The sequence below is a fragment of the Cervus elaphus genome, chromosome 5 (assembly GCF_910594005.1).
Source record: "Cervus elaphus chromosome 5, mCerEla1.1, whole genome shotgun sequence".
In the NCBI taxonomy this organism is placed as follows: Eukaryota; Metazoa; Chordata; class Mammalia; order Artiodactyla; family Cervidae; genus Cervus; species Cervus elaphus.
In genome coordinates this window covers 99,746,119-99,770,376 of record NC_057819.1, presented here as the reverse complement: position 1 = coordinate 99,770,376, position 24,258 = coordinate 99,746,119, and the positions used below count along the sequence as shown (strand labels likewise).

At 52.2% G+C, this 24,258-nt stretch overlaps 2 protein-coding genes across 2 annotated transcripts; both read right to left on the bottom strand.

Moving 5' to 3' along the window:
* Positions 1-349: 349 nt before the first annotated feature.
* POLR2A (RNA polymerase II subunit A) lies at positions 350-20,464 on the bottom strand. Its single transcript, XM_043903705.1, has 29 exons — positions 19,964-20,464; positions 13,233-13,365; positions 12,952-13,088; positions 12,671-12,844; positions 12,223-12,504; positions 11,748-11,909; positions 11,419-11,639; positions 11,114-11,246; positions 10,511-10,635; positions 10,207-10,417; positions 9,474-9,683; positions 9,221-9,389; positions 8,939-9,033; positions 8,589-8,792; positions 8,234-8,456; positions 7,618-7,801; positions 7,071-7,242; positions 6,871-6,976; positions 6,580-6,785; positions 5,257-5,481; positions 4,873-5,119; positions 4,474-4,574; positions 3,561-3,665; positions 3,288-3,470; positions 2,885-3,088; positions 2,563-2,749; positions 2,343-2,456; positions 2,037-2,186; positions 350-1,934 (listed from the first exon to the last, which is right to left on the bottom strand). Exons 1-29 carry the CDS (start codon positions 20,054-20,056, stop codon positions 778-780), a joined length of 5,913 nt encoding a protein of 1,970 aa, XP_043759640.1. The 5' UTR covers positions 20,057-20,464; the 3' UTR covers positions 350-777.
* Positions 20,465-21,803: 1,339 nt separating this feature from the next.
* SLC35G6 (solute carrier family 35 member G6) lies at positions 21,804-23,474 on the bottom strand. Its single transcript, XM_043903700.1, has 2 exons — positions 23,362-23,474; positions 21,804-22,877 (listed from the first exon to the last, which is right to left on the bottom strand). Exons 1-2 carry the CDS (start codon positions 23,362-23,364, stop codon positions 21,864-21,866), a joined length of 1,017 nt encoding a protein of 338 aa, XP_043759635.1. The 5' UTR covers positions 23,365-23,474; the 3' UTR covers positions 21,804-21,863.
* Positions 23,475-24,258: the final 784 nt, after the last annotated feature.

Below are 24,258 nucleotides of genomic sequence, written 5' to 3'. Positions count from 1 at the left end.
TATCTTCCTGACCCAGGGATTGAACCCTTGTCTCCTGCATTGGCAGGCAGATTCTTTACCACTGAGCCACCAGGGAAGCCCATATAATATGACAATCAGTAGAACTGCTGAAAAAGATGTTACGTCAATATTTAAAGCAGGATGAGGCCTATTTGTTCGACCCCAAAGCCAAGACAGAGCAATGCCTGGCACACAGTTTGTTCAGTGAAAGAATGTACCGTCTGTGCTTGTTTTCCTGCCCCTGCCCATTAGCAGGGATCAGCCTCAACACTGGAAACAGAACAGCAGCCCAAGCAGGGAGTTGAGCCTGGGTATTCTTGCCTCCTACTAAACCACTCAACAGACACACTTTTGGTCAAAATTAGTAAACTTTATTTAAAGTTCAAAAAATAAAATAACAGACAAAAGGCAGCTTTCGCTTTGTTCTTCCCGAAGATCAGATGTGACGACCCAGAGCTGGACCTACCCCTAAGAAGTTAAAATACCCTTTATCCCCAATCAAGCCACAGCAAGAAGGATGTCTGACTTGGGGACAGGCCTGGGGTAGTGGGGCAGGAAGGAGACCACCACAGAGGATGAGTGGGTTCTGAGATAGCACAAGTAGAGAACAAAACAAAAGCCCCAGCAAAAATGGGTCTGGAATCTCAACAGGGGACTGTCACAAGGAACTATGTACAAGGGAGCCAGACTGGGGCTGTACCCCACAGGGAAGCAGAGGGGCAGGGTACCTCAAGGCCACCCTCCACCTAGCCAGGTGCTGCTGCGCACAGCTCACCCTCAGTTCTCCTCATCACTGTCATCCGGGCTGATGGCTGGACTGGTGAGACTGTAGGTGGGGCTGGTGGGCGAGTAGCCGGGGGAGGTGGGCGAGTAAGTAGAGCCTTTGGGGGAGGTGGGGGAATAGGTGGGGCTGGTGGGTGAGTACTTGGGGGAGGTGGGGGAGTAGGTGGGGCTGGTGGGTGAATACTTGGGGGAGGTTGGGGTGTAGACAGGAGAGGTTGGTGAGTAAGTAGGCGACGTGGGTGAGTATTTCGGGGTGGTAGGTGAGTAGGTAGGGCTGGTAGGTGAGTACTTGGGGGAGGTGGGTGAATATTTTGGGCTGGTAGGTGAGTACTTGGGAGAGGTGGGGGTGTATTCTGGTGAGCTGGGGCTATACGAAGGACTGGTTGGGGTGTACTTTGGTGAAGTTGGGCTGTAGCTGGGTGAGCTGGGGCTGTAGCTAGGTGAGCTTGGGGTGTAGGTGGGAGACTGTGGTGTGTATCGTGGGCTTGAAGGAGAGTAGCTTGGCGAGGTTGGGGAGTAGCTGGGTGAAGTCGGAGAGTAGCTTGGAGAGGTTGGGCTGTAGTTGGGGCTTGTTGGTGTGTAGTTGGGACTAGTAGGTGAGTAGCTCGGTGACGTCGGGCTATAGCTGGGTGATGTTGGGGTGTAATTGGGACTGGTTGGAGAATAGTTAGGACTGGTGGGCGAGTAACTTGGAGAAGTTGGAGAGTAGCTTGGTGATGTTGGTGAATAGCTTGGAGATGTTGGTGAGTAGCTGGGTGAAGTGGGTGAGTAGCTAGGTGATGTGGGTGAGTAGCTGGGAGAGGTGGGCGAGTAGCTGGGAGAGGTGGGCGAGTAGCTGGGTGATGTGGGCGAGTAGCTGGGTGATGTGGGCGAGTAGCTGGGAGAGGTGGGCGAGTAGCTTGGGGAAGTGGGCGAGTAGCTGGGTGAGGTGGGTGAATAGCTGGGAGAAGTGGGTGAGTAGCTGGGAGAGGTCGGGGAGTAGCTGGGTGACGTGGGGCTGTAGTTGGGGCTGGTTGGAGAGTAGGATGGAGAAGTAGGGGAGTAGGAAGGGGAAGTGGGGGAGTAAGAGGGACTCTGGGGTGTGTAGCCTCCAGGGGAGCGGGGCTCATAGGCAGGCGATGTCGGGGAGTAGCTGGGAGACATGGCACCCCCTGTGGGAGAGAAGTAGAGAGGTGTTAAGTGATTAGAGATTCATCCAGAAGGCAAGACCAAGGAGAAAATGAACTTGGCCTTGACAGACAAGGAGCACTCACCTGGGGAGGGGATATATGGGCTTGAGGGGCCTGGGGAGCCCGGGGAGCCTGGTGTGGGAGACCAGGCTGGGGAGTAGCCAGGGCTGAACCCGCTGGCATCTGAGGCAGCACTGGGAGAGAAGCCTGCTGCTCCCGGGGTCATCCCGCTCCCTGCAAAGAGAGAGATGTTTGTTAAAACAGAGCTGGAGCCCCAAACCTTCCCAGAGCTCCAGGACCCCCAGCGCCCCAACATGGGAACCCCTCACAAGCCCAGCCCACCCACCCTCTGAACCACCCAGAGGGCTGTCTTCCCAGGCAGCCACTCACCAACACTGGGAGACCAGGCGCCGTAGGCTGGGGTTGCGCCCTGGTTCCAGGGTGTCATGGCTGGAGAAATTCCTCCCATGGGACTGGGGGCTGAGCCGAAGAACATGCCGGTGGCTGCAGAGAGGCACGTGGTGACTCGTGAAGAACACCCAGGGCCTGGCTGCCCTCCCACCCAAGGCCACCCTGCTCCCACCTCCACCTCGCAGACCCTCATACTCACGTCCGGCAGCCCCCAGGCCGGGGATATTGGTGGGGATTTCCATGCCATACTTGCACTTCTCCGCATCGAGCAGGAGGTCAAAACAGCCGGTGCCAGCCGGAGCCAGCTGGCCCAGCATGATGTTCTCGGACACCCCTTTCATGGGGTCACTCTCTCCGTGCGCAGCTGCTTCCATGAGCACATCCACCTAAACCTCGGAAGAGGGGACACGCTGTCACCCCCCCATCCCCCACATCCCACTCGACAGAGGAGAAACCACACCAAGGCCCATCACTCAGCCAAGGAGGTCCTCCTCCCCATCTACTCAGAACGTCTCTCGTACCGTTTCCTCAAAGGAGCACTTCATGAGAGGTCCAGTGTCCTGGCGGTTGACTCCGTGTCGAGTGATGGCCATCAAGTGGCCACGACAGGTCATGGTGTCACACAGGAGAGCCAAGTGCCGGTAATTGACGTAGGAACCATCGAAGGAAATGACGTGGTACAGCTCCCGCTCCAGGGCCTTCCGTACGGCCTCAATGCCCAGCACCTGGCGTGCGGATGCAGGGGAAGGGTCAAGACCCGGTAACTCTGCTCTCCTCCCACTGCTACCGGCACCCATACCCAGAGTCAGGCGTCCATGAAGCCCAAGTGCAAAAGTGGATTCAGGCATGAAAACAACCAGATCACAGAAATGTCCTGAAAGGAAAGCATGGACCACAACCACTGCCCCAGACCCAGGGGCTCACCGTGAAGATCTCCACGATGTCGTTGGATGTGGTGCGCACAGGGTCTACATCCTTCTCACTCAGCACGCGCATCAGGCTCACACCGTCCGTCTCCAGGATCCACTCCTGCAGGGCCTTGAACTCCCCGTCCTCTGTGATGATGATCTTCTTCTTGTTGTCGGTCTGCGGCAAGTGCATGTACACCTGGCAAGGGACAGAGCAAGCTCAGGCTGGGTGGGTGGCGGTGGGCGGAAGGAAGCAGGGGTGGACGGGCAGTGGGAATGGCCAGCTGACCTTGCTGATCTGCTCTATGCCCTGCAGGGTCATGTCCGTCAGCATGTTGGACTCGATGCAGCGCAGGAAGACATCGTCGTCCATCTTGTCCACCACCTCTTCCTCCTGTGGCAGAAGCGAGTCAGACCTCTGAGAATCCTCCAGCTCCCCCTGGCCTCACCCTGACCACAGCCTGAGCTACAGAGCCGGGCCTGGCCCAGACCTACCTTGTTCCTTCCAATAAGATTCCTTTCTAACATGTTTTTAGGATGGTATTTAAAGAAACCTCAGAGAAGACAGCCTCACCCACCAGCGTAACACCATTCCGACTCTGTGCACTCCAAGGACTGGAAGCAAGCACATGGCGCCTCCACTCCTGGTCCCTGTCGCACACCCACCCCCCACCCACCACCGCCTTGACGTGTGACCCCATTTAACAGAGGTGTATTGTCCTTGCTCAAGACACATCCACATGTTATCCACTCTCCACCAGTTCATATGATGTTCTGAGCTTTTAGTATTAAAAGCACCAGGCATCCACATGTGCCAAACAATTTTTTAGGAGCCATGCCCAGGAGTGAAGTCACTGGTCAAGCACTTTCCTGGGTCTCATTATAGGCACTGTTACCCCACCTTCCCAAGGATGTAGCCATTCCTACTGTCTGACCTGCCCTCTGGGAGGAGAGAACCAGGTGACCGGGCTACAGGGACACCCGCACATCAACACCATCTGTTTATCCATGTGGCACTATTTCACATTTGATAGGTTTTTCCCTGCTAGAACTTTTGAAAATCATTGTTAGCCACCCTCCATCTCCACTTCAGATGGTGTGACTGGCACTCAATGCTGCCTTCATTTTAATTTCCATGGTCAGGAACCAGATTTAATGGTTTTCTGTGGCTGACACAAAATTTCTGCCTGGGTCCCCTTTACCTCTTGCATCTTATTTTCATCACTGTTCATGATACGGATCCGGAGCACCAACTTCTCTGCGTTATCATCATTAAAGATGCAATTCAAGTCGTCACCAAAACCTGAGGAGAAATGAGTGAGGAAGATGGCAGCTGCGGCGCTAGTTCCATTTGCAGTGCGTCCATAGTTCTTCCCAGTGGGCTCTCTTTTGGCTTCCCCCTCCTCATAGAACCCTTCTAGAAAGAGGGTGGGGAAGGAATGAGAAGGAAAAGGCAGTACAGAAGGGACCTGGAAAAGAGGTGCCCTGGGGAAGTAGAACCAGTGCCTGGAAGTTGGTGGGTATGGGTGGCATGTCCAAGATGAGCGCACAGGGACAGGATGGGTAGCGAGGGGAGCCCAGGCAGGACCTCCTGGCCTCACCAGCATTGATCTTTTCGGCAATCTGCTCCATGGTCAGCTTCCGGTCAGTCATGTGCTTCCGGTCCAGCTCCACCCGCAAAAGCCAGGGGGAGATTCGGGCCACATCAAAGTCAGGCATCTCATAGTAGACATTCACCCACTCTTGATCCTCGGCCACCACTGTGCTCTGGGGGTTGGGGTCATAGTAGATGGCCGTGTTGGCGGTCACCTTCCTCAATGTTGTGTGTTCCAAGCGGCACAGAATATCCTGGAGGAAAGAGGGATTCTTGACATTCAGGCTCCGAAGGCCTCTTCAAAACCCTCTGGAGAAGGAATTCCAAACCCTCACTGAAAGGAAAGGGTCCCCTCCTCCTCCCACCCAGAAACCCATTACCCAAGTCCCACCTTGGCTCTCTCTGCATCTCGAGCAGACTGGCCCAGTAGGAAGACGGTAAGTGAGGGGGTCTTTGGCTTCTTGGAAATGTTGATGAGCTCCTTAAGTCGGGGCACACCCAGAGTCACGTTCTTGGCGGACACACCAGCATAGTGGAAGGTGTTCAAGGTCATCTGGGTGGCAGGTTCTCCTAGGGACTGTGCAGCCAGAGCTCCCACCATTTCCCCCGGATGGGCCTGGGGATGATGGGGAGTAAGAAGAGCTGCTCTCAGAAGAGCAAATCTGCCTGCCTACCCCCACCCCGCCACCCCCAGTAAACGAGAGTGAGGTGCTGTCAGGGCTGGACAGAAGCATTTGGAAAAGGGAGAGACTTAAAGATCAGAGTCTATTTGATCATCCCCTTCCTCGGACAGCATTTCAATTTATATACGCCATTCAGTGCCCAATGGGCTGCACACCCAGGAAAAGGGACTATGCCATCTAAAACCTTCATTTCTAAAAGCACTGCATGCTAATTATGAGCTAAATATTCACTTGATAACAGTCTTTCAATCACATACCATAAATGATAACCTTTTAATTGGAATCATATAGTATGTAGCCTTTTCAAACAGGCTTTTTTGCTTAGTGATACTATTATTTACGGTTGATCACTGTCTTTTTATGGCTTGACAGCTCATTACTTTATTACAAAATAATATTGCCTTATCTTGTTTATCCTTCATCAATGGATGTACATGTAGGTTGTTTCCATTGCTTGGCTATTATGAATAAACTGCTGTGAACACCTGCAGCAGGTTTTTGTGTGGATACATGCTTCTTGGATATGCTCCTAGGAATGAAATTGCTGGGTCAGATGGTAACTCTATGTTTAAACTCTAGAGAAACTGCCAGACTGTTTTCCAAAGCAGTTGCAACATCCCCTCCAGCAGTGTACGAGAGCTCCAATTTCTCCACCACCCTCACCAACACTTGTTTACTTTTTCTTTTAGTCATCCTGTGGACATGAAGTGGAATCTCACTGTGGTTCTGAGTTGCATTTCCCTGATGACTGATCGTGTCGAGCATCTTTTATGCATTTATCTCTCTAAGGCTCAGCAGTTATCTCTGCAACATGGAACTAACACTAACAACCCCTCCTACAAAGGTTGTCTTAAGACTCCTGAGGAATACCGGAATAAAGCCCCCAACATAGGACCTGGTTCACAGCAGTGTCTCAATGAAGGAGAACTCTATCAGGCAGCTATGGGCAGAGATGGGAGGTTCTCAGAGCCCAGAGAAGTCAACAGGTCAAAAGAGAGAATCGAGGCTGGAGTGAGGAGTACAGGACTCACAATGGCTTGGTTGAACTTGGACTCGATCTCTCCAAGCAGCCAGTCAAAAGCCTCTCCACTGAGTCGGAACTCCTCGGCCATGCGGCGGGAACACAGCGTGGACCGCAGGTGGATGTTAAAAAGCAAGGTGGCGTTCTCCTGGGCCTGCCGGCTCAGGGGGTCGTCCCCATTCACAATCACCAGCTTCTTGCTCAACTCCTTAACTCCTGGGGGCCAAGCAAGAGATGAAGAGCTTGTAGACTGGAACTTGCCAGCAGAGCCTGGCCTGGTGGCTCCGCGGCAGTTACTCACCCTCTACCACCTTGATGGGGTGCAGGTCGGAGGGAAGGCGAGGGTTGATGTGGAAGATCTTCTGAGCGTTCCAGATCATGCGCAGCAGGTTGCAGGGGAGGACAACCTAGGGCAGGAGGGCAGGGAGGCAGGACCCCGAGTCAGGGCCAGCTGTGCAGGGCCAACCCCTCTCCAGCCCAGCCCTTCGTGCCCACACGCACCTTGCTGTCGCCAGTTGGGAAGATGACTCTGAGCACCTCCCGGTCCTCACGCATCCGCTCGAATTCTCGTTCTAGCTCATTCTGAATGTGTGCGTTGCTCAGCACATCCTTCACCAGGTCCTCCTGCAGGGTGCGCCGCAAGGCCCTCTCATTGGTGTAATCAAAGCGGAACCTACAGGTGGCAGGAGTAGAGTCAAGGTGCAGATCCCAGCCAGAATAGGGTGTGACTCCTGAGATGTGCAGCCCATAGGGATGGGCTGTGAAGAATCTTGGGAGGGAAACAAGATCCAGAGCCAAGGCCATCTAGCAGCCCTGAGCTTGTGCCCGCCCTCTGGGCGTGCTCTGCATCAACACCAGCTCTCTGTCCACCCTCTCCCATCACGTGGCTGCTGCCACACAGGTAGGGAAGGAACACGATAAGGATAAGGTTCACTGCAAGATCCAGTCCAGGTGATCTCACCTTGGGGGGTGGGGGGGGAGACGGGGACTCCTACAACCCTGGCCCTGAGCCCCAGGGGCAAGAACCACCCTCCAGCTGCCTCCTCACTTCTTCTCAAAGGCCTTGTTGGAAGGCTTGAGGGTGGCCAGGTTCTGGAACTCGACACTCTCGCCCGCCAGGCCATCCTCGCCATAGCGCAGCTGCACCACCTGATTGATGGAGTTGCGCACAGTGGCGTCGTACTTCACCATCACCGACTCCATAGACTTTATCAGCCGCCGCTGGATGTATCCTGGGAGCAGATAATCAACTGAGGGGCCCAAAGCAAGAACAGGAGCCTCTCTACCTTAGGAAGAGTGTGGCTGGCCACTCTGGTCCTCAGGGGAGCCAGCTGGTGGCCCCTGAGACCCGAGGCCTCCCAGGGAAAGCCATGCCCACCATCACCAGATGGAACCAGGGCCCAGTAGAGACCCCGAGGAACCATCCCCACATGACTGGTCAGGAGCAGACAGCCTCAGGCTCCATCCCCATGACATGGAATGCCACAGCGCAGCCAGAAAAAGGCTGTCTGCCTAACTCTTGACCTTCAGTCTCTGCTCTTCCCAGAGAGGCCAAAATGACTTCCCTGGAGACTGAAGACTTCAGACTGAGAACCCCACTCAAACCCCCAAGGCTTTCTCTGCCTGGGCTCCTCCCTGGGACCGGCTGGTGGCTGGGGCCTCACCAGTCTCAGCAGTCTTGACAGCTGTGTCGATCAGCCCCTCACGGCCCCCCATGGCATGGAAGAAGAACTCGGTGGGCGTGAGGCCGGCCAGGTAGGAGTTCTCCACAAAGCCTCGGCTCTCAGGCCCATAGTCATCTTTGATGAAGTGAGGCAGGGTCCGGTGCTTGAATCCAAATGGGATCCGCTTGCCCTCCACGTTCTGCTGCCCGACAACAGCAATGACCTGGGGAACAGAAAAGCTGGGCTGCGTCCCCTCCCTCGAGTTTCTCAGTGCGTTCCCCCTAGCAGCATAGCCCTCCATTCCTCCTCCCACTTCCAAGGGACCCTCTGCTGGAAAAAAAAAAAGACTCCCCACCTGGGAGATGTTGATCTTGGAACCTTTGGCCCCAGACACGACCATAGACTTAAAGTTGTTGTATTCAGACAGTGATTTCTGGGCGGAGGAGCCAGTCTTGTCTCGGGCATCGTTGAGAATGCGGTTCACCTGGTTCTCAAACGTCTGCCGCAGGGTGTTCCCTGGTGTGGGCTCCAGCTCATTGTTATGTGCCTTCTCGATGACCTGGTGCAAAAGGAGGCGGAACTCTCAGGGGGACATCGACCTCTGCTGGTCCCTGTCCCTCTCAGTCCCATATCCCCTTCACTCCTCCTCAAGTTCAAAGCCACTGGGAGCCTCTGGTTCAGTCTCTGCCCAGCCTCCCTTCTCACCTCTATTACATCCTGCTTGGCCTTTTTAATCGTGTTCTGAATGTCTTGGTAAGTCTTAGAATCAGCGATGGAGTCCCCAATGCCAATGGTATGACCTGGAAATGGGGAGAAGCATCAGCAACACCTTCTTTGGGCTCCCAAGAAACATGAGACAGACTCACAGCCAAGAGCATAGATGGAGGGAATCAAACCCAAGGAGGGAAGAGAAGGGGAGGGTAGAAGAGCAGTCAGCAGTGAGAGGGACAGGATTGTTGACAGAACTTGGTGGAGCCCTGGACTTACCCTCAATGAGGAGCCAGTTGTTGATGACAGTCTGAATGTTGGAGTAGAAGAGGCGAGTGATGTCGTGACCCATCTCAAGGTAAGAGATGTGGACCAGAGAGCCAGCTGACGTGCCCAAAGACTTCTTACACAGGATGCCCATGATCAGCTCGCCATTCTCCACCACCACCTGTAGAGAGAGCACCATTCATGGCCCCTGCTGATGCTCCCGGCTCTGAAGCCCTGCCCGTTGCATCAGGAAGCCAAGCCCCACCTTAGTGTCCCCAGGAGAGATGTGCTTGTAAGGGCCGCTGTCCTCATCATCGGGGTGGGTGCTATGGGTGCGGATACAGTTGATGTGGCCGGGAATGATGAGGGAGAAGATCTGCTTTCCTGTCCACAGGGGCCGGGGCTTCAGGATGGCTGGCTGGGGGACCTTCCCGTCCCACGTGGACAGGAACATCAGGAGGTTCATCACTTCCCCCTGGAAGGAAAAGAGTAAGAGAGACAGGAAGTCAGAACTGCAGGTGTCCCCGCTTGTGAATGTCAGGGGAGGCCTCCCAGCCCAAGGGGGAAAGCCAGATCTTGGAGGCAAAAAAATGGCAAAAGAAGTGTCTGCCAAACTTTCACTGAAAAAATTCATTGTGATCAAAATTTCAGAGTCATTTTTTCTTTAAACAGTAATTACAAACTACTTTTAATAATTAGAAAATAAAGACAAAGGAAAAAGAAATAGAATTTTAACAAAGTCTTATTTCTCTCTTTGCCTTTACTTTCCAGAGGATATTTGAAATTACATGACATTTTAAGAGATTAAACATGGAGCTAAGACCATGCACTGTTTTTGGTCTTGATTTTTGCTAAGCCGGTTCCCTTCCACTGTCTCACATACAGATCAGTACATAGCCAATCAGCACAAGTCACTGCCCCTCCCCCATCATTGCTGTGCTGGGCGCTGCCCACCCAGGTCAGGTTCTCCCCACCTCCACCTGTCCCAGATCACACACCCGCTCCAGGAAGACATCCCTCTTGGTGAATTTGCGCACTGCAGTCAATGTGTCCTGCACAATGCCCATGACCGGACGATTGCTCTGGGGGGTGACAATCATGCGTGGCACCATGGCCAGCTCCTGGATCTCAGCCCGTGTCTCCAGGGACTGTGGCAGGTGCAAGTTCATCTCATCCCCATCGAAGTCAGCATTGTACGGAGTTGTCACACTACAGTGAAAGAGGAGGGTGAGTCAGGGAGATGCTCCAGTGAAACCCAGGGAGAAGCCCAGCCCCACCACCTCACTCAGCAGGCGGACGGACCTAAGATTCAAGCGAAAAGTGGACCAGGGCAGGATGCGAACCCGATGACCCATCATGGACATTTTGTGCAAAGTTGGCTGCCGGTTGAAGATAACAATGTCCCCATCACACATGTGCCGTTCCACCTGGGGAGGTGAGAGGCGGGAGAAACCTCAGTCAAGGAGGGGTGCTAACAGTGAAGTTATAGTGGACCTGAGATATTGAGACAGGCGACGCTGTGATGTCATTTCACTTAAAATGCTTATTAACCACCTGCTTTGGGCCAGGTCCTAGGCTAGATTCCAGGTTATCAGAGAAAACGAAGACACGGTATCCAAACCACAGGGAAGTCAGCCGGGGGAGAAAACCTCAAGATACTCTGACCATGAAACCTTCTGCTCCAGGCACCCCCCCACCCCCACCCCCGCCAATCTCCCTTTCCTGTCATGTGTCCTTCATGCTACCCGTGGGTTTATGTGACCCCCACCCTCACTGCGGAATGCCAGCAGCTGGCAGCTACAAGCTTGCCTAGGACAGCAGGAGTTTTTTAAAAAGGCACAGATTCCAATAAATACGATAGCCTCAGCTGGCCTGTGCCAGCCGGACCCCCAGCCTGTTACATGCCTTATAGCCAGTCTGCAGGTGAAGGTCACTGGGCTTGGGGTGGAAACGCAGGTCAATGCGATCACCGTTGTCCCGGATGATGTACTTGGCTCCTGGGTACTGGCTGTTCCCCCTGCGCACTAGTTCCTGAAGTCTAGGGAGAGGGATGCAATCAATAAATTGCTCTCTCCAAAAAGCCCTGTCGTCATTCCTCCCCCAAAGCCACAAATGGCACTTGAATTTCTCAACTTCAAAGCTCTCTCAGAGTTGCGAAAGCACCCCTGTCATCCTGGCCCCTCCAGGCAGGGCTTCTGAACTGAGCACACCTGTCAATGTTGAAGGGGGTGACAATCTCCGCAAAGGTCATGTTGGCGGCAATGGAGCGTGGCACGCCGACTTGGTCAATGGAGAGGTTGGGGTCGGGGGTGATGACAGTGCGGGCTGAGAAGTCCACCCGCTTGCCCATCAGGTTCCCACGCACACGGCCTTCCTTCCCCTTCAATCGCTGCTTCAGGGACTTGAGTGGACGCCCAGACTTCTGCATGGCCTGTGAAGAGACAAAAGACAGGGAGCACCCCGGCAGTCAGCACTGGCTCCCACTCTGGCCCCCTCTCCTTTTTCCGAGGCTCCAGGCGCGGGGACCCTGCTAACTCACACGAGGCAAGCCAGGCAGCTCATTGTCCACCATGGTGGCCACATGGAACTGGAGGAGCTTCACGTCCTCGGCGATGACATGGGCAGCTGCGCCATTCTGCTCATTGCGCCGAAGCTGATTGTTGATCTTGACAATATCGGCCAGTTTGTGGGTCAGGTCGTCCTAAGGCAGAAGTCAGCACTGTCACCCACCGTCCAGCCACCCTGCACGTGCCAGCATACAGTGTCTCTCACCCCCGCCCCTCTCCACCACCCCGGGCGGCAGCTCTGGGCTCTCGGCTCACAGATCCAGAAGCACCTTGATGGGCTTTAACCTCCTTAAGGGGCTCACTAAAGGTCATACAGCCAGCAAGTGGCAGGTGTCTTCAGGCCAGGATGATCTGTCTGGCACCCTGCACACCTTCCCCATCCCACCCCCAAACACCTTTGCCCAGATACCCAGCCTAGCTATGAAGTGGGGTCCCACAGCTGCTGACCTGGTTGCGGGCAGAGCCCTGCATCACAACAGCGGGCCGCACGGAGAGCGGGGGCACAGGCAGCACAGTGACGATCATCCACTCGGGCCGGGCGTAGCGCGGCTCCATGCCCAGGACGAAGCACTCCTCGTCAGAGATGCGCTTAAAGATCTCGTGCACCCGCTCGGGGCTCAACAGGATCTTCTTCTCTTGAGAGTCCTCATTGACATGCTTCCATTCTGCATATAGCTCCAGGCCAGAGCGCCGGATCCGGGGCTGGTACCGTCCGCAGCCACCATGGCCCTACCAACAGGACAGAGAGACCATCAGAGCCCAGAGGGTGGGTTGGCCAGCCCCTCCCTCTTCTGTGACTTTCAGGTCCTGCTGCTTCTGCTGTCTTCTCCCCTTTCTCCCTCCAAGACCACCCTGCCCCTCGCCTGCTCCCAACAGTCTGGGCAGCCCCAGCTACCTTTTCTTTGGTTAAATCTTCATCGCCCTCAGGCTGCTCCACACCAAACTTGTTGTCCATCTCCTCCCCGCCCTCGCAGATGTTTTTGCCCTTGCAGAGATCATAGACGTGTGTGAGCCGCTTCTTGGGCTGCCCCTTGGACTTAGCCAAAATGTCCTTGATCTTCGGGTTGTTCTGGGAACAGAGCAGACAGAGTAGGGTCAGTTGGGGCTGCTCCCCTGCCTCCCCACCCCCCCGCCCCCAGCAACCCTTCCCCAGGACAGAGCCTGTCTACCACTCACAGAGTCCACAAGCAACTTGGAGCAGAAGAAGCAGACACAGCGCAAAACTTTCATTGTCTTGACCAGGAAGCCAACGTGGAACACAGGCTTGGCCAGCTCAATGTGGCCAAAGTGGCCAGGACACTCTGTCATGTTTCCTGTGGGAAAACACATGCCACATGTTCCTTCCAGCACTCACCTCGGAGACCAGGTCTCTGGGCTTCCACCCTCAGTCCCAGTTCTCTGTGAGGTCAAGCCTCTCCCTCCCTCCAGGGTCCACGCCAGTCCCCCCCAGCGCTCACCTGCACAGGTTTGGCAGCGGCCCGTCCTCTCAATCACTCCCTGCCTCGGATCCATCAGCCCCCCGAGCTTGGGGCGGCCTCCCTCGGTTGTCTCCGGGTATTTGATGCCACCCTCTGTCACAGACATTCGTTTCTATGAAAAAGAAAGGCCAATACTAAACTGAATCCCTAGTTTTCAGACTTCATGGCTGGGGAGCTCTTATACTGAAGCCTCAAAGGACCCCAAACTACTTACAAAAGAACTAAGCAGGTTTAGCTTGGAGTGAGAGGAGTGGGGGGTGAGTGTGTGAGATATCTGATTCTGAAAATGCCAAAGTCAAATACCACAAGTCAGAAGCTCATTCCAGTCACCTTCTGAGTGAGACAGGGCATGCAGACTACTGTGTGGGCAGCTCTGGGCTCCACACACACTACTCATTCCTTTGGGTTGAATTTTAGGCCACTGTCATCCATAGAATTTTACCGCAAAAGAAATAAAGCTGTTTCAAGGCGGGGAAAGAAAAGGAAAAAAAAAAAGAAAAATCAATGCCTTGTTTCTTTCCCAAAGCTGAAATCAAGGCCAGAATTGGGGTCTCTGGCAGGAATGTCCCCGTACGGCCACCCACACCTTGACAGCCCAGGTGTGCTGCCCCAAGACATGCCTGTCAACTCTAACCTCACCTCCTAAAGTTAGGCTCTTCCCCTATATCCTTGTCACCTCCTCTTTCTCAAGGGCTTGGGCCAGCCTGAATCCCTTCTGTGTTCAGACATTTTAGGATAAGACAGAAGAAAGGGGCGATAGAGCAAAGGTTTGGTGAAAATTATTTGGAGCACAGAAAATTTTTTTTTTTTTGGAGCACAGAAAATTTTCAGGGTGAACCCTGGAGCCTCAAGAGATGGCTTGAGGGTTTTGGCCCTTGGTGAGAATCCTGGGGAAGGTACAGCCAGAACTCAATGGGACCAATTCAGTGGAGGAAAAGGAGAGAAGGCAGAGCTCAGAAATAGGTACAACTTGGAGAAAAGACTTCTGCTCTGAGCTGTTCAAGGAAACCCATGGCAACTTTTCACACACTGAAAACCAGAAACTTCCAGAAAGAACTCAGAAATATTTAATAAAAGCTTCTATTTTGAGTGTCAACTTCATGCCAGACACTAAACATACCTAATGTACCTTGTTTCTCTAACCCTAACCACTAACCTGCTCTAAGTGAATTCCTATCTCTTTGACATGAGAAACCTGAGGCTATATAGTGACTGTCCAAGGCCTCAATCTCAAGGAGCCAGCAGAAGTCAAATCCAGCTCTCTCTGATTCCAAACATATGCTCATCATCCTACAGTACTGCAGCAGAAACAATTAGTTAAACTCAAGGACATCCAGAGCACAATTCACCACAGCCAAGACAACCTAAATGCTCATCAACAGATGAATGGCTAAAGATGATGTGGTACATATATATAATGTAATATTACTAAGTTATGAAAAAATGAAATAATGCCATTTGCAGTAACATAAATGGACCTAAAGATAATCATATCAAGTGAAGTAAGTCAAACACAGAAAGACAAATACCATGTGATATCACTTATGTGCAATCTAAAATATGATACAGGGACTTCCCTGGTAGTCCAGTGGTTAAGAATTCACCTTGCAATGCAGGGATCACGGGTTCGATCCCTGGTTGAGGAACTAAGATCCCACATGCTGCCGGGCAACTAAGCCCGTGCACTGCAACAAAGACCAAAAAGTAATAATTAAAAAAATAAAAGACTCAGCTCAGGCACTACTTCTTCCAGAAAGCCTTTACACAGCCTCCCCAGGCAGAATGGTGCCCCTCCCATGCTTCCATACCCCTCCATCACTGCACATCTCATAACACAGTGAAGTTATCTATTGGGGTTTGTCTTCCTCATAGATTCTAAGCATCTCTTGGGCAGGCAGCATTCCTCTATTATTCTGGATCCTGTCAAACTGAACTAAACTACTTAGGACCCTCCACTGCAGGAAGTGCCCTCAAAGAACCTGAAAAGAGAAACGTTGTTCCCTCATAGTCAAACCAATGATCCTCTCATAATGATCTTCGAAACACAACGAAGCAGAAGCAGGCCTGAATCTGGCTTCCAGAAGTCACTAGAGACAGGCCTAAACACTCAAGGCTTTTCATGTCCCTCTGCTCCAAGTCCATGCTCACCAAATCAGCTACCTTCTAAAGACTCCCTCGGCTTCCAGGCATTGAGAGTGGGCCAGGGGCTGTCCTGGAATATTCTGGACTAACCCCTCTACCTAAGTTATATTTTGGATTACACACAAAATACTTCAGCCCCCAATCCTTTGTCTATTGGTTCGCACTGCCCATATGGTGTAGGTTTGACTTCCAAGGGCTCAACACTTCTACTCCAGCTATAATAGATTTCTCAAAATTCCTTTTCTTCACATGCTCTCCTTTCCAGCAAACTTATTTTCAAGGCCCAGTTCATATGTCATCTCTTTATAGAGCATTCTCAACTCTTCCTAGCCTTATCTACACCCCAGCAAAGTTCTCAGCCCATCCTTAATTACTTGTTTACACATCTGTCTCTCCCACTGGACTGTAATCCTTGAGGGCAAGGATCATGTTTCATTTGTTTAGTAAAGTAACCAGCACAGGGTAGGGGCTCAGTGAATACCTGCTGCGTGTGTAGGAAACCCCTCACTGAGTTATAAATAATCTGACCAGGATAACCTTCTGATTCACCATTGTAGCCCACACTCCACCTAAAGAGTATATTACTGTTTTAAATTCTTCCTGGAATAAGTTGGAGTATAAACAAATTGAGTTATGCTTTCCACGGTGGACAACTGCTTTTAATGAATGGAGGCAATGCCTTCAAATGTAATCAGGAGCCCACTTCCCCCGACTCTGTACAAGCTTTGCATAAAGCCTCAGTAGCAACCCTCCTTGCTTCCTTCCCCTCACTTGGAAACAGCCAAAACCTTCCTCAAAAAGCAAAGATGACCGCTGTGTCTTACAGTCAACCTAAGAGCCCTCTCTATTTCAACACATACACTACTCTCAAGAGGTCTGGAAAATATTTTACCTTTAATAGTATCCGTGCCCCAAGAGGCTTCTCCAGGCCTAAGTGTAACTTTGCTATTCCCTCTAACACGAAGCATGATATAAATGGTAAGCCTTGCAGACCAAAATCAGTCTCGCAAAAGCCCACACACCAACAATGATGCCTGTGAAATTCTGTGAACAGCCTTCCATGCTTTTCAAAAAATGCAAATATATTCCCATTCTTCCATAAATGGAGCCTCATTCTGCATACTGTTGAGAAACCTTTTCCTTTTTCCAGATTCCTAAACTTTAGCGGTTCACAATGTCCTTACTGCCTCACTACCTCTCACAGCCAAAAGAGATCCACTTGTTAAAATACCTGGATCCAAACAACCTAGTAACGGTTTACAGGAGAGCAACTTAACAGCCCTTTGAAAAAACAATACACAAAAACTGAGACAAATATTACTTTAATGTATTAAAATAAAAATAACACTTTTACTTATAAAATAACATTTTTACTTATCCAGAATAACCACAATTACTTATGACACCTGTTGCACACCGCGCTTCTCAAATCTTAGAATCAGACAGGACATCACCACTCTTATCTCTGGTTCTACCTGATTCTTGCCCAGTATTTAGCAACTGCTAAAACCCCAGCTTCACAAAGATATGACGTCATCAAAAGGGATCTGGCGCCATCTAATGCTGAAAAGAAAGCTGCCCAATCGAGTGATTCCCAAGGCATCAGGCAGATAGATGAACTGTGCCTCTCCTGAAAATTTAAAAATCTCCAACTGGACCCCTGTGGGTGCTGCGGTGCCTAGGGAGTTTGCAAACTGGGAGTCAGGGGACTTAACCTATTAAGAAAGTCTTATTCTATTATAATAAATCCTGTGTTATTAAATAGAATTCCTATTAGTTAACTACTTACGTGACCTGTAATTTCAAACAGTATCATTTACAAACAACGTTGCAGTAAAAATCCTTCTATGTATATTTTTATGTACATGTCCAACTATTTGTTCACCCATTTATTTGAGTAACTTTTACTACATGCCTATTATGTGCCAGGCACTATTTGAGATGCTGGAGGAAGAGAGGTGAATAACGAAGTCCTACATGAAATTTACATTCTATTCCGGGAGTAAGAAACAAAAAAACTAATCCTTTCAAGTACTGACCAGCTATGAAGTAAAATAAAGTCAAGACTGGGGGTTAGAGAATGTAAAAAGATACTACTTAAATAGGGTGGTTGGGGAACAGCAGCTAATGATAGACATCTGAGCAGAAAACATACTGACATAAAGGAACAGACCTGCAGAGGTCTGAGCAATGTTTTTCTAAGCAGCAGGAACAGTGAATAATAAAATCCCTGAGGCAGGAATGAGCTCCTAGTTCTGGATTAACCAGCAGGTCAGGGAAGTTAAAGAGCAAAAAGGAGATTGGGAATGAGATGGAGAGGTCAGCAGGGGTCAGAAAGCACAGGACCTCACAGAACAGAGTCTGGAAACTTTGAAGAGAATTCCATGCAGGAGAGAGATACGATTAAAAGATCTCTCTAGTTGCTCTGCAAACTCTAACAAACAACTAGGGTCTGGGACCACCATGGTACCCCAAGGGAAAGACGACGGTGGGGTGAACCATGGTAGCTGAGCCAGTCATAAAAGACTGGATTCCACATTTTGAAAGGCAGAACCAACAGACTGGCAGACAGACTGAGCAGAGGCTGGGAGAAAGGGAGGAGTCAAAAAGATGGCTTTTGGGTTTAGGGCCAGAGCCACTGGATGCACTCTGTTGCTTGCTGAACCAGGCAAGACTGGGGGAGTGGCATACTTGAGAAGAGACATTAATAGTCTTTTATTTAAGGATAAATTTTTTTAAGTGCAGCACTGGGCCAAATAATATGCATATTAAACAACCCATACTGTCAGACTGTCCTCCAAGAAGCTTATACACCAATCTATCCCTACCAAAAATTGTGTAAGCATGCCTATTTCCCAGTGCTTTTGTCAACAGGGAAAAATCAGATAAGAAAAAAAAAAATGTGTGTTTAATTTGCATATTTTCATTAGTAAGTTGAATATTTATACTGGCCATTTGTAGTACTTCTACGCACTGCCTATTCGTATCCTTGATCCTCTTATCTAGATTTGTGCCTTCCTGATTTCTAAACATTCCTTATACATTAAGAAGCCTAACCTAGTCCATCACGTTGCAAATACGGTTTCCCAACCTTTTTTTCAGCTGTTCATGGTGTTGCTGACAAACAGAAGTGGCTCTTATTTTTACATAGTGAAGTTTGCCTTGCTCTTCTTTGTAGATAAAATGCTTAGCTGGGTGCCTATCACATAACAGGCACTCAATGAAATTTACCCATAATTCACTCATTCCTACAAAGGGTTTTTCCCCTGGTATCAGGATCCAAAAGCTGTCTATACTTTTTGAGTGCTTTAGTTTTGTTTTTTAGACGTCAACCTCACTCCATCTGGAATTTATTCTGTGTGGTCTGAGTTCAGGAAGTTCTAATTCCTGACACAACTTTCCTATAGCTGAGCCCCTGCCTCTAGCAAAATTGTCTCCATCCACAAACAGAGCTATTCAATTCCATTCTTTCCAGCTCACTGGCTTCCTCCAGTTCATTCCACAAAGGAGTTAGATTCCCCCATAGCCCTCCCTCCTCCCTGGTCCCTCCTCCTTCCACTCTTAGTCCTCCTCCCGAGTCAGTTCTTCATAGAACAATCAAAGTAATCATCTTTTAAAAAAATGTAAATTTGATACCACTCTCCTGCTTATAATTCTCCGATGGCTTTCTACTGAAAACAGAATGAAATCCGGATTCCTTACCATGATTTACAATATCCCACCTGGCCTGCCCCACCTCATGCCTCTCCAGTAATGGTTTAATAATACTCTCCTTCTCACCACTAAACCCCAGCCACCCTGGTGACTTTTCAGCTTCCAGGGCACACCCTCCCTCAGGCCCTTTGCACTTACTCTTTTTTCTGCCTGAAAAGCTCTCGTCCGAGAACCTATTGCCTAGGAGACTGGCTGCTTCTCATTATTCGGGTAATGTCACCTCAGGCCTTTCTAGACCCAGACACCAGCCCATCTAAAGAAGCCTCACTTCATTCACTATCCATCGCATAACACCGTTTCACTTTATTCAAGGCACTTGACCTTAACAGAATTATTTTGTTCATTTATTCGTGTTTATGGTCTGTCTTCTCTGCCCCTTCTCAAAGAAAGTGCTCTAGATTCTAGAAGATAGGGTCCTCGTCTTTTTCAGTTCTGTATCCCCAGCGTCTGTTCTGCCCATCGCGGAGCAGGTACTCGTTAATATTTGTAGCAGGGGGAGGGAAAAAAACTGGGGGGCTCAACTTCTCATCCAAACTTGTAAAGGCCTCTTAGCATTCGTGTCATCTCATTTAACGTTGGTGACTGCGGTGTGGAACCCATCACTCCGCTTCTCTCCCTCCTGCTCACCCTCCAGCCCCTCCTGTTGCCAGGCCCCCAGCTCGGACACAGCGCTAAGCTTGCTGATCCCCTAGGAAAATTTAACTCTGGCTAGCCGAGGCTGGACCCAGCAGTGCCTTGGCGCCACTAAGCCATCTAGTCCCCCTGGGCAAGAGAAGTGCCAAGTTTCCACGGCTATCGTCAAGCCCCGCCCGCGATGCGGGAGGGAGGAGCAGTGGGAGGGCAGAGCCGCTTACCAGTTCATCCGGACTGAGGACTCCGAACTGCACTCTCTTGATGGTGCGCAGCGGGCATGCGCTGTCCCCGGAGGGGGGGCCACCCCCGTGCATCGCGGAGGCAGGCGCGCTGCGCAGGCGCAAACCTCACTACAAAAAGCCTGCGCCGCCTCCACCTAGGCGCTCAGACCCCGTCCGGGCGGCCGCCGGGAAGGACCTCCCCGAGTTGGGAGGAAAAAGCCGGAGGAGGGAAAGGTGGGGGAGGGAAGGAGGCGGGGAAACGAAAAGGGGTGAAAGGAGCTCTCCTCCGCCTTTCCGGAGATTTTTCTGTCTCCCAAAAAGAAAAAAAAGAGGAAGGGAAAGGAAAAGGTTTCGGGGGAAGAAGAAGAAAAGGGGAAACGAATAAATAAGTAACCGGGTTCCTGAACGGCAGAGGTTACGGCAGTTTGTCTCTCCCCCTTCCGGGAGCCGCCTTCTTCTCCAACCGTCCCGGCCGCGCTCTCGGCGCTTCTGAGGAGAGAACTGGCCGAATGACGCCCTTTATAGATTCGCCCCAGCTTCCCCCGCCCCTTCCTTTCCCGCCCTCCTTTGCGCTACGGGGCCGCCTGCGCCGGCGTGCACGGGGCGCGCGCTCGAGTCGTAGATCGTCGCTCCTCAGCTCCCTGGCTGGGTGACCTTTTGAAATGACGTTGGGGAAGGGAACTTTTTTACCCCTCCGCCTCCCTTCGCTACTCCCTCCAGCACCGAGGTTTAAGGTTTAAAGATTCGAGGATAAATATAGGCCAGTTTTATTCTAGTTTGGCGTGCGGTTTCATCTTTAGCTAAAGTTTCTTATTAATATAACCCCCCACACTGGAAAATGGTCTGTTCTGAGAATCGGTAATGAAGGAGGCGGGGCCGGTCGGATCCTCCCAAGTGGGTTCCCGGAGTGGGGGAGTGCGGGGGCCATTCTTGGTCATGAATATGCAGTAATTTCTCTGAATATGCAAGAACAGATCAAGATGGCGAGGCCGATTGCTGGTCCGGAAGTAGCTGATAGCTGTCTAGCTGCCTCCTGGGACGGGTGGGCATCTCCTGGCCTCTAATGTAGGGCGCTGTATGGAGTTCTGGTTCTGGATCCCCGACCTGAGCCGCTCAGAGGCCTCAGCTCTGCGGCCTGCTCCGGAAGGACGTTGGCCACCGCCGTCCGGGAGAGATCACGGGACCGCGACAATCCAAGAAAAGCAGATTAACCATTGGGCGGGACACAGAAGTCCTGAGGGACTAGGGGTCAAGGCATCTGAACATTAGGAAATCCTCCCCCTCCTAGAATATTTCAAAAATAAGATGGGGCGGAAGGTGCGGGGATCCCAGGGGATTCTCCAAGCCGGGGAAAAGGGGGGAGTAGGACTTCCACTGTCCTTCCAAAGCAGAGATGACACCAACTGCACAGCCACATTCAGAGTGATCCTTGTTTGATGTCAATATCACGTCACCACCCCAAGGCGGGTAGGTATAACCACGAGGAAGGGAAACCATCGCTCAGGGAAAGAAAAGCACACTCCCTTCCCCCAGCGCAGCTGCTTGCTCCGTTTGCCTGAAAGCCCCAAGCACTCCAGCCCCAAAGCTCTTCTCTCTGCTGCCCAGGGAAAAATCCTCTCCGTGGTTTATGGCCTGCCTGCCTCAGCCCCTTCCTTGGACCTGCTCCTCAGACCTCCCTTCAAGCCCCAGTCTAGACTCCAAATATGTTGGTCTCCAGGCTTATTCCAAGTCTTCTCGGCAGTCCCTCTCCTCCAAGTCCCCAAGTCATCCTTGACTCAAAGGGATATCCCTCTCCCACACCAGTTCTTTCCTAGTCACTTGTTCTCCCATGTTTGTATTCCAGTTTTTCCTTCTATTTACCCAGCCCCCACCCCCCACCCCCAGGCTCTCAAGTTGGATCTCACTCCTCCACCTGCCCTTCCCTCTCACAGCTGAGGTTCTGGGCAGTGATAATGGCAATGCTGCCCAAAACGACCCCTGCCCCCATGATGTCAGAAGGTGCCACGGTCTCATAGAGCACATAGTACTGCAGCATCAAGGCCACCACCACCTCAGAGTGCAGGACAGCACATACCAGGGCAGGGTGGGCCTTAGTGACCGCATAACTCACACACACAAAGGAGACCAGGGCAAGGATCCCCACTGCCCCCACACAGCTCCAACTCAGAGGATCCTTGGGCAGCACGGGGGTCTGCAGCATAAAGAGGCCTGGCACAGAGCCCAGCAGCCCCACCAAACCAAACAGGAAGGCCACTGTTGGTAGGCAGGAGGGAAAGTCGAGGGAGCGATACACCAGGAGCCCCAGTGACAGTGCCAGGCCACCTAGGAAAGCAAGCACATAGCCTAGGGCGGTGTAGAGGCCCGTGGTCCCCTCCTGCAGGGTCCCTAGTCCAGGTCCCACAATGATGATGAGTCCCAGAGTGCTGCCCAACAAGCCACACCAGTCATAGCCGCTGAGACGCTGGCTCTCGAGACAGAGGGCGAGGAGAGCAGAGCAGACAGTGGAAGAACCTTTGCGGACGGTGGCAGCATTGCCAGCGGGCACCACCTGAACTGCACTGTAGGCACATCCGATGCTGAGGACGTTGAGCAGGGCGTGGAGGCAGGCCCGGCCTCGGATATCGGGAGGTCCTAAGAGGGGGTCACCACGCAGTTTAAGTAGCAGGGCAATGGGGAGGTGGAAGAGGCATCGACAGATGAGCAGCTCCAGTGAGGGAAAGTGGGAAGCCTGGTAAGCCATACGGGAGAAGGGGCCCACGAAGCCAGCAGGTAGGCCCCCACCCAGCAGGGCCACAAGCAGCCCCTTGGTGGCATCGGAGGGCCGGCAGCGCTGGTGCGATGGGAGACTGGGCGGAGTAGAGGGCGGTGATGGCTGCGTGAAGTCAGGCAGGTTGAAGTAGGGGTGACTGCCAGCCTGTTAGGGAGAAAGGAGCTCGGGCATTAGGGCAGCCATAGTCCAGGGGACATGGGACAGGGCACATGCCAGGCTGAGCTCTGGGACCCTGTGGGACAGTAGAGGGGCAGGCTGTCTTGCTGAGGAACTCTTGGGAGCTAGTCAGGGCCTGAAAGATGGATGAGGTGGTACAGTGTGGGCCTTGAGTTGCTAAAGCAGGAAGCGGGGAGTGAGCAGTCCTGGAGCATCGTGTTTCTTGGGGTAAGTTGTTCCTGGGAGGAGAAAAAGAGGACCCAGGGATGCTCTGTCGGTTTGAGGAAGGGGAGGCGGCCTCAGGTGCTGTGTGTCTGTGTGATGTCACGGGTTCCAGGGACATCTAGGAACACCGTGATGAATTTCACTTGTGGGCATCTAGGAAAGCTGGGCAGTCTCAGGGAAGGAGGGGAAAGGGAGCAGCCAGGAGCCACAGGGAGGCGGGCTCTGCTCCCCTGCCCCCCACACTCACCATCTTTCCTTGGACTTCCTCCTCTCCTCCTGACTCAGGGACCCTCGGCCCTTCAGAGCTCCAGCCATTGTGACCTGGTTGGAGGGGTTCTTCCCTGGAACCTTCCTGAGGTGGGGGTGGAGGTTCTTCCCTGGAACCTCGCTCAGGTGGGAGTGGGCCTGTTTTCTCGTTTCCAACTCTGCTTTATTTCTCTGTGACCCCGAAGTCTGTCTGGTTCCTTTTTTTCCTCTTTCCAACCATGTCTGTGATGAGACGTCTTTGGTTTTTAATTATTTGTCTTGCCCTGTTTCAGAAAGCTTTTATGGACAGCACCTCTGAAGGCCAGCTCCTCCATCTCCTGAGTTTTGAATTTTTGATCACCAGGGAGGAGTCTTCGGGACTGTCCCTCTGGAGTTTCAGGAATGTTTCTTTTCTGTGTGCTTCCACCTGGTGTTGTTAGTGCTGTCCCCCCGAGGTCCACACCAAGGCCCCTGCATTTACGCAGAGTACATGGATGTGGTGTTTCAGTCTCTGGGAACAAAATAGCAAGCGGGTGTGTTCCTCTGCACTGGTAGTCTTTTACGTGTACCTGTTCTGTAGGTCTGGCAGGGGTCCCTGTGCATTTCTGGGGAGGGAGTGGGTGTGGGTGTTTTCCCAGGGCTGCCCCTGCGAGTATGTTGAGTCTGGGTCTGCGGGTCCCACTGGGCCTGATTGTGAGCCTGCCACGTTGTGTGCCTGCAGAGAGGGTGTGCGTGTTCTAGGCGGTGTGCACCACAGAGTGAAGCGCTGCAGGGGGGCGGGAGGGGAGGGTAAGCTCCTTCCCAGAGTATAGTCAGGCCCGCAGCCCGGTTTGGTGCCCACTCGTCCGGCGGCTTTGCGTGGCCCCGGCCTTCCCCCGATCGGTCCGAGCGCAGGCCG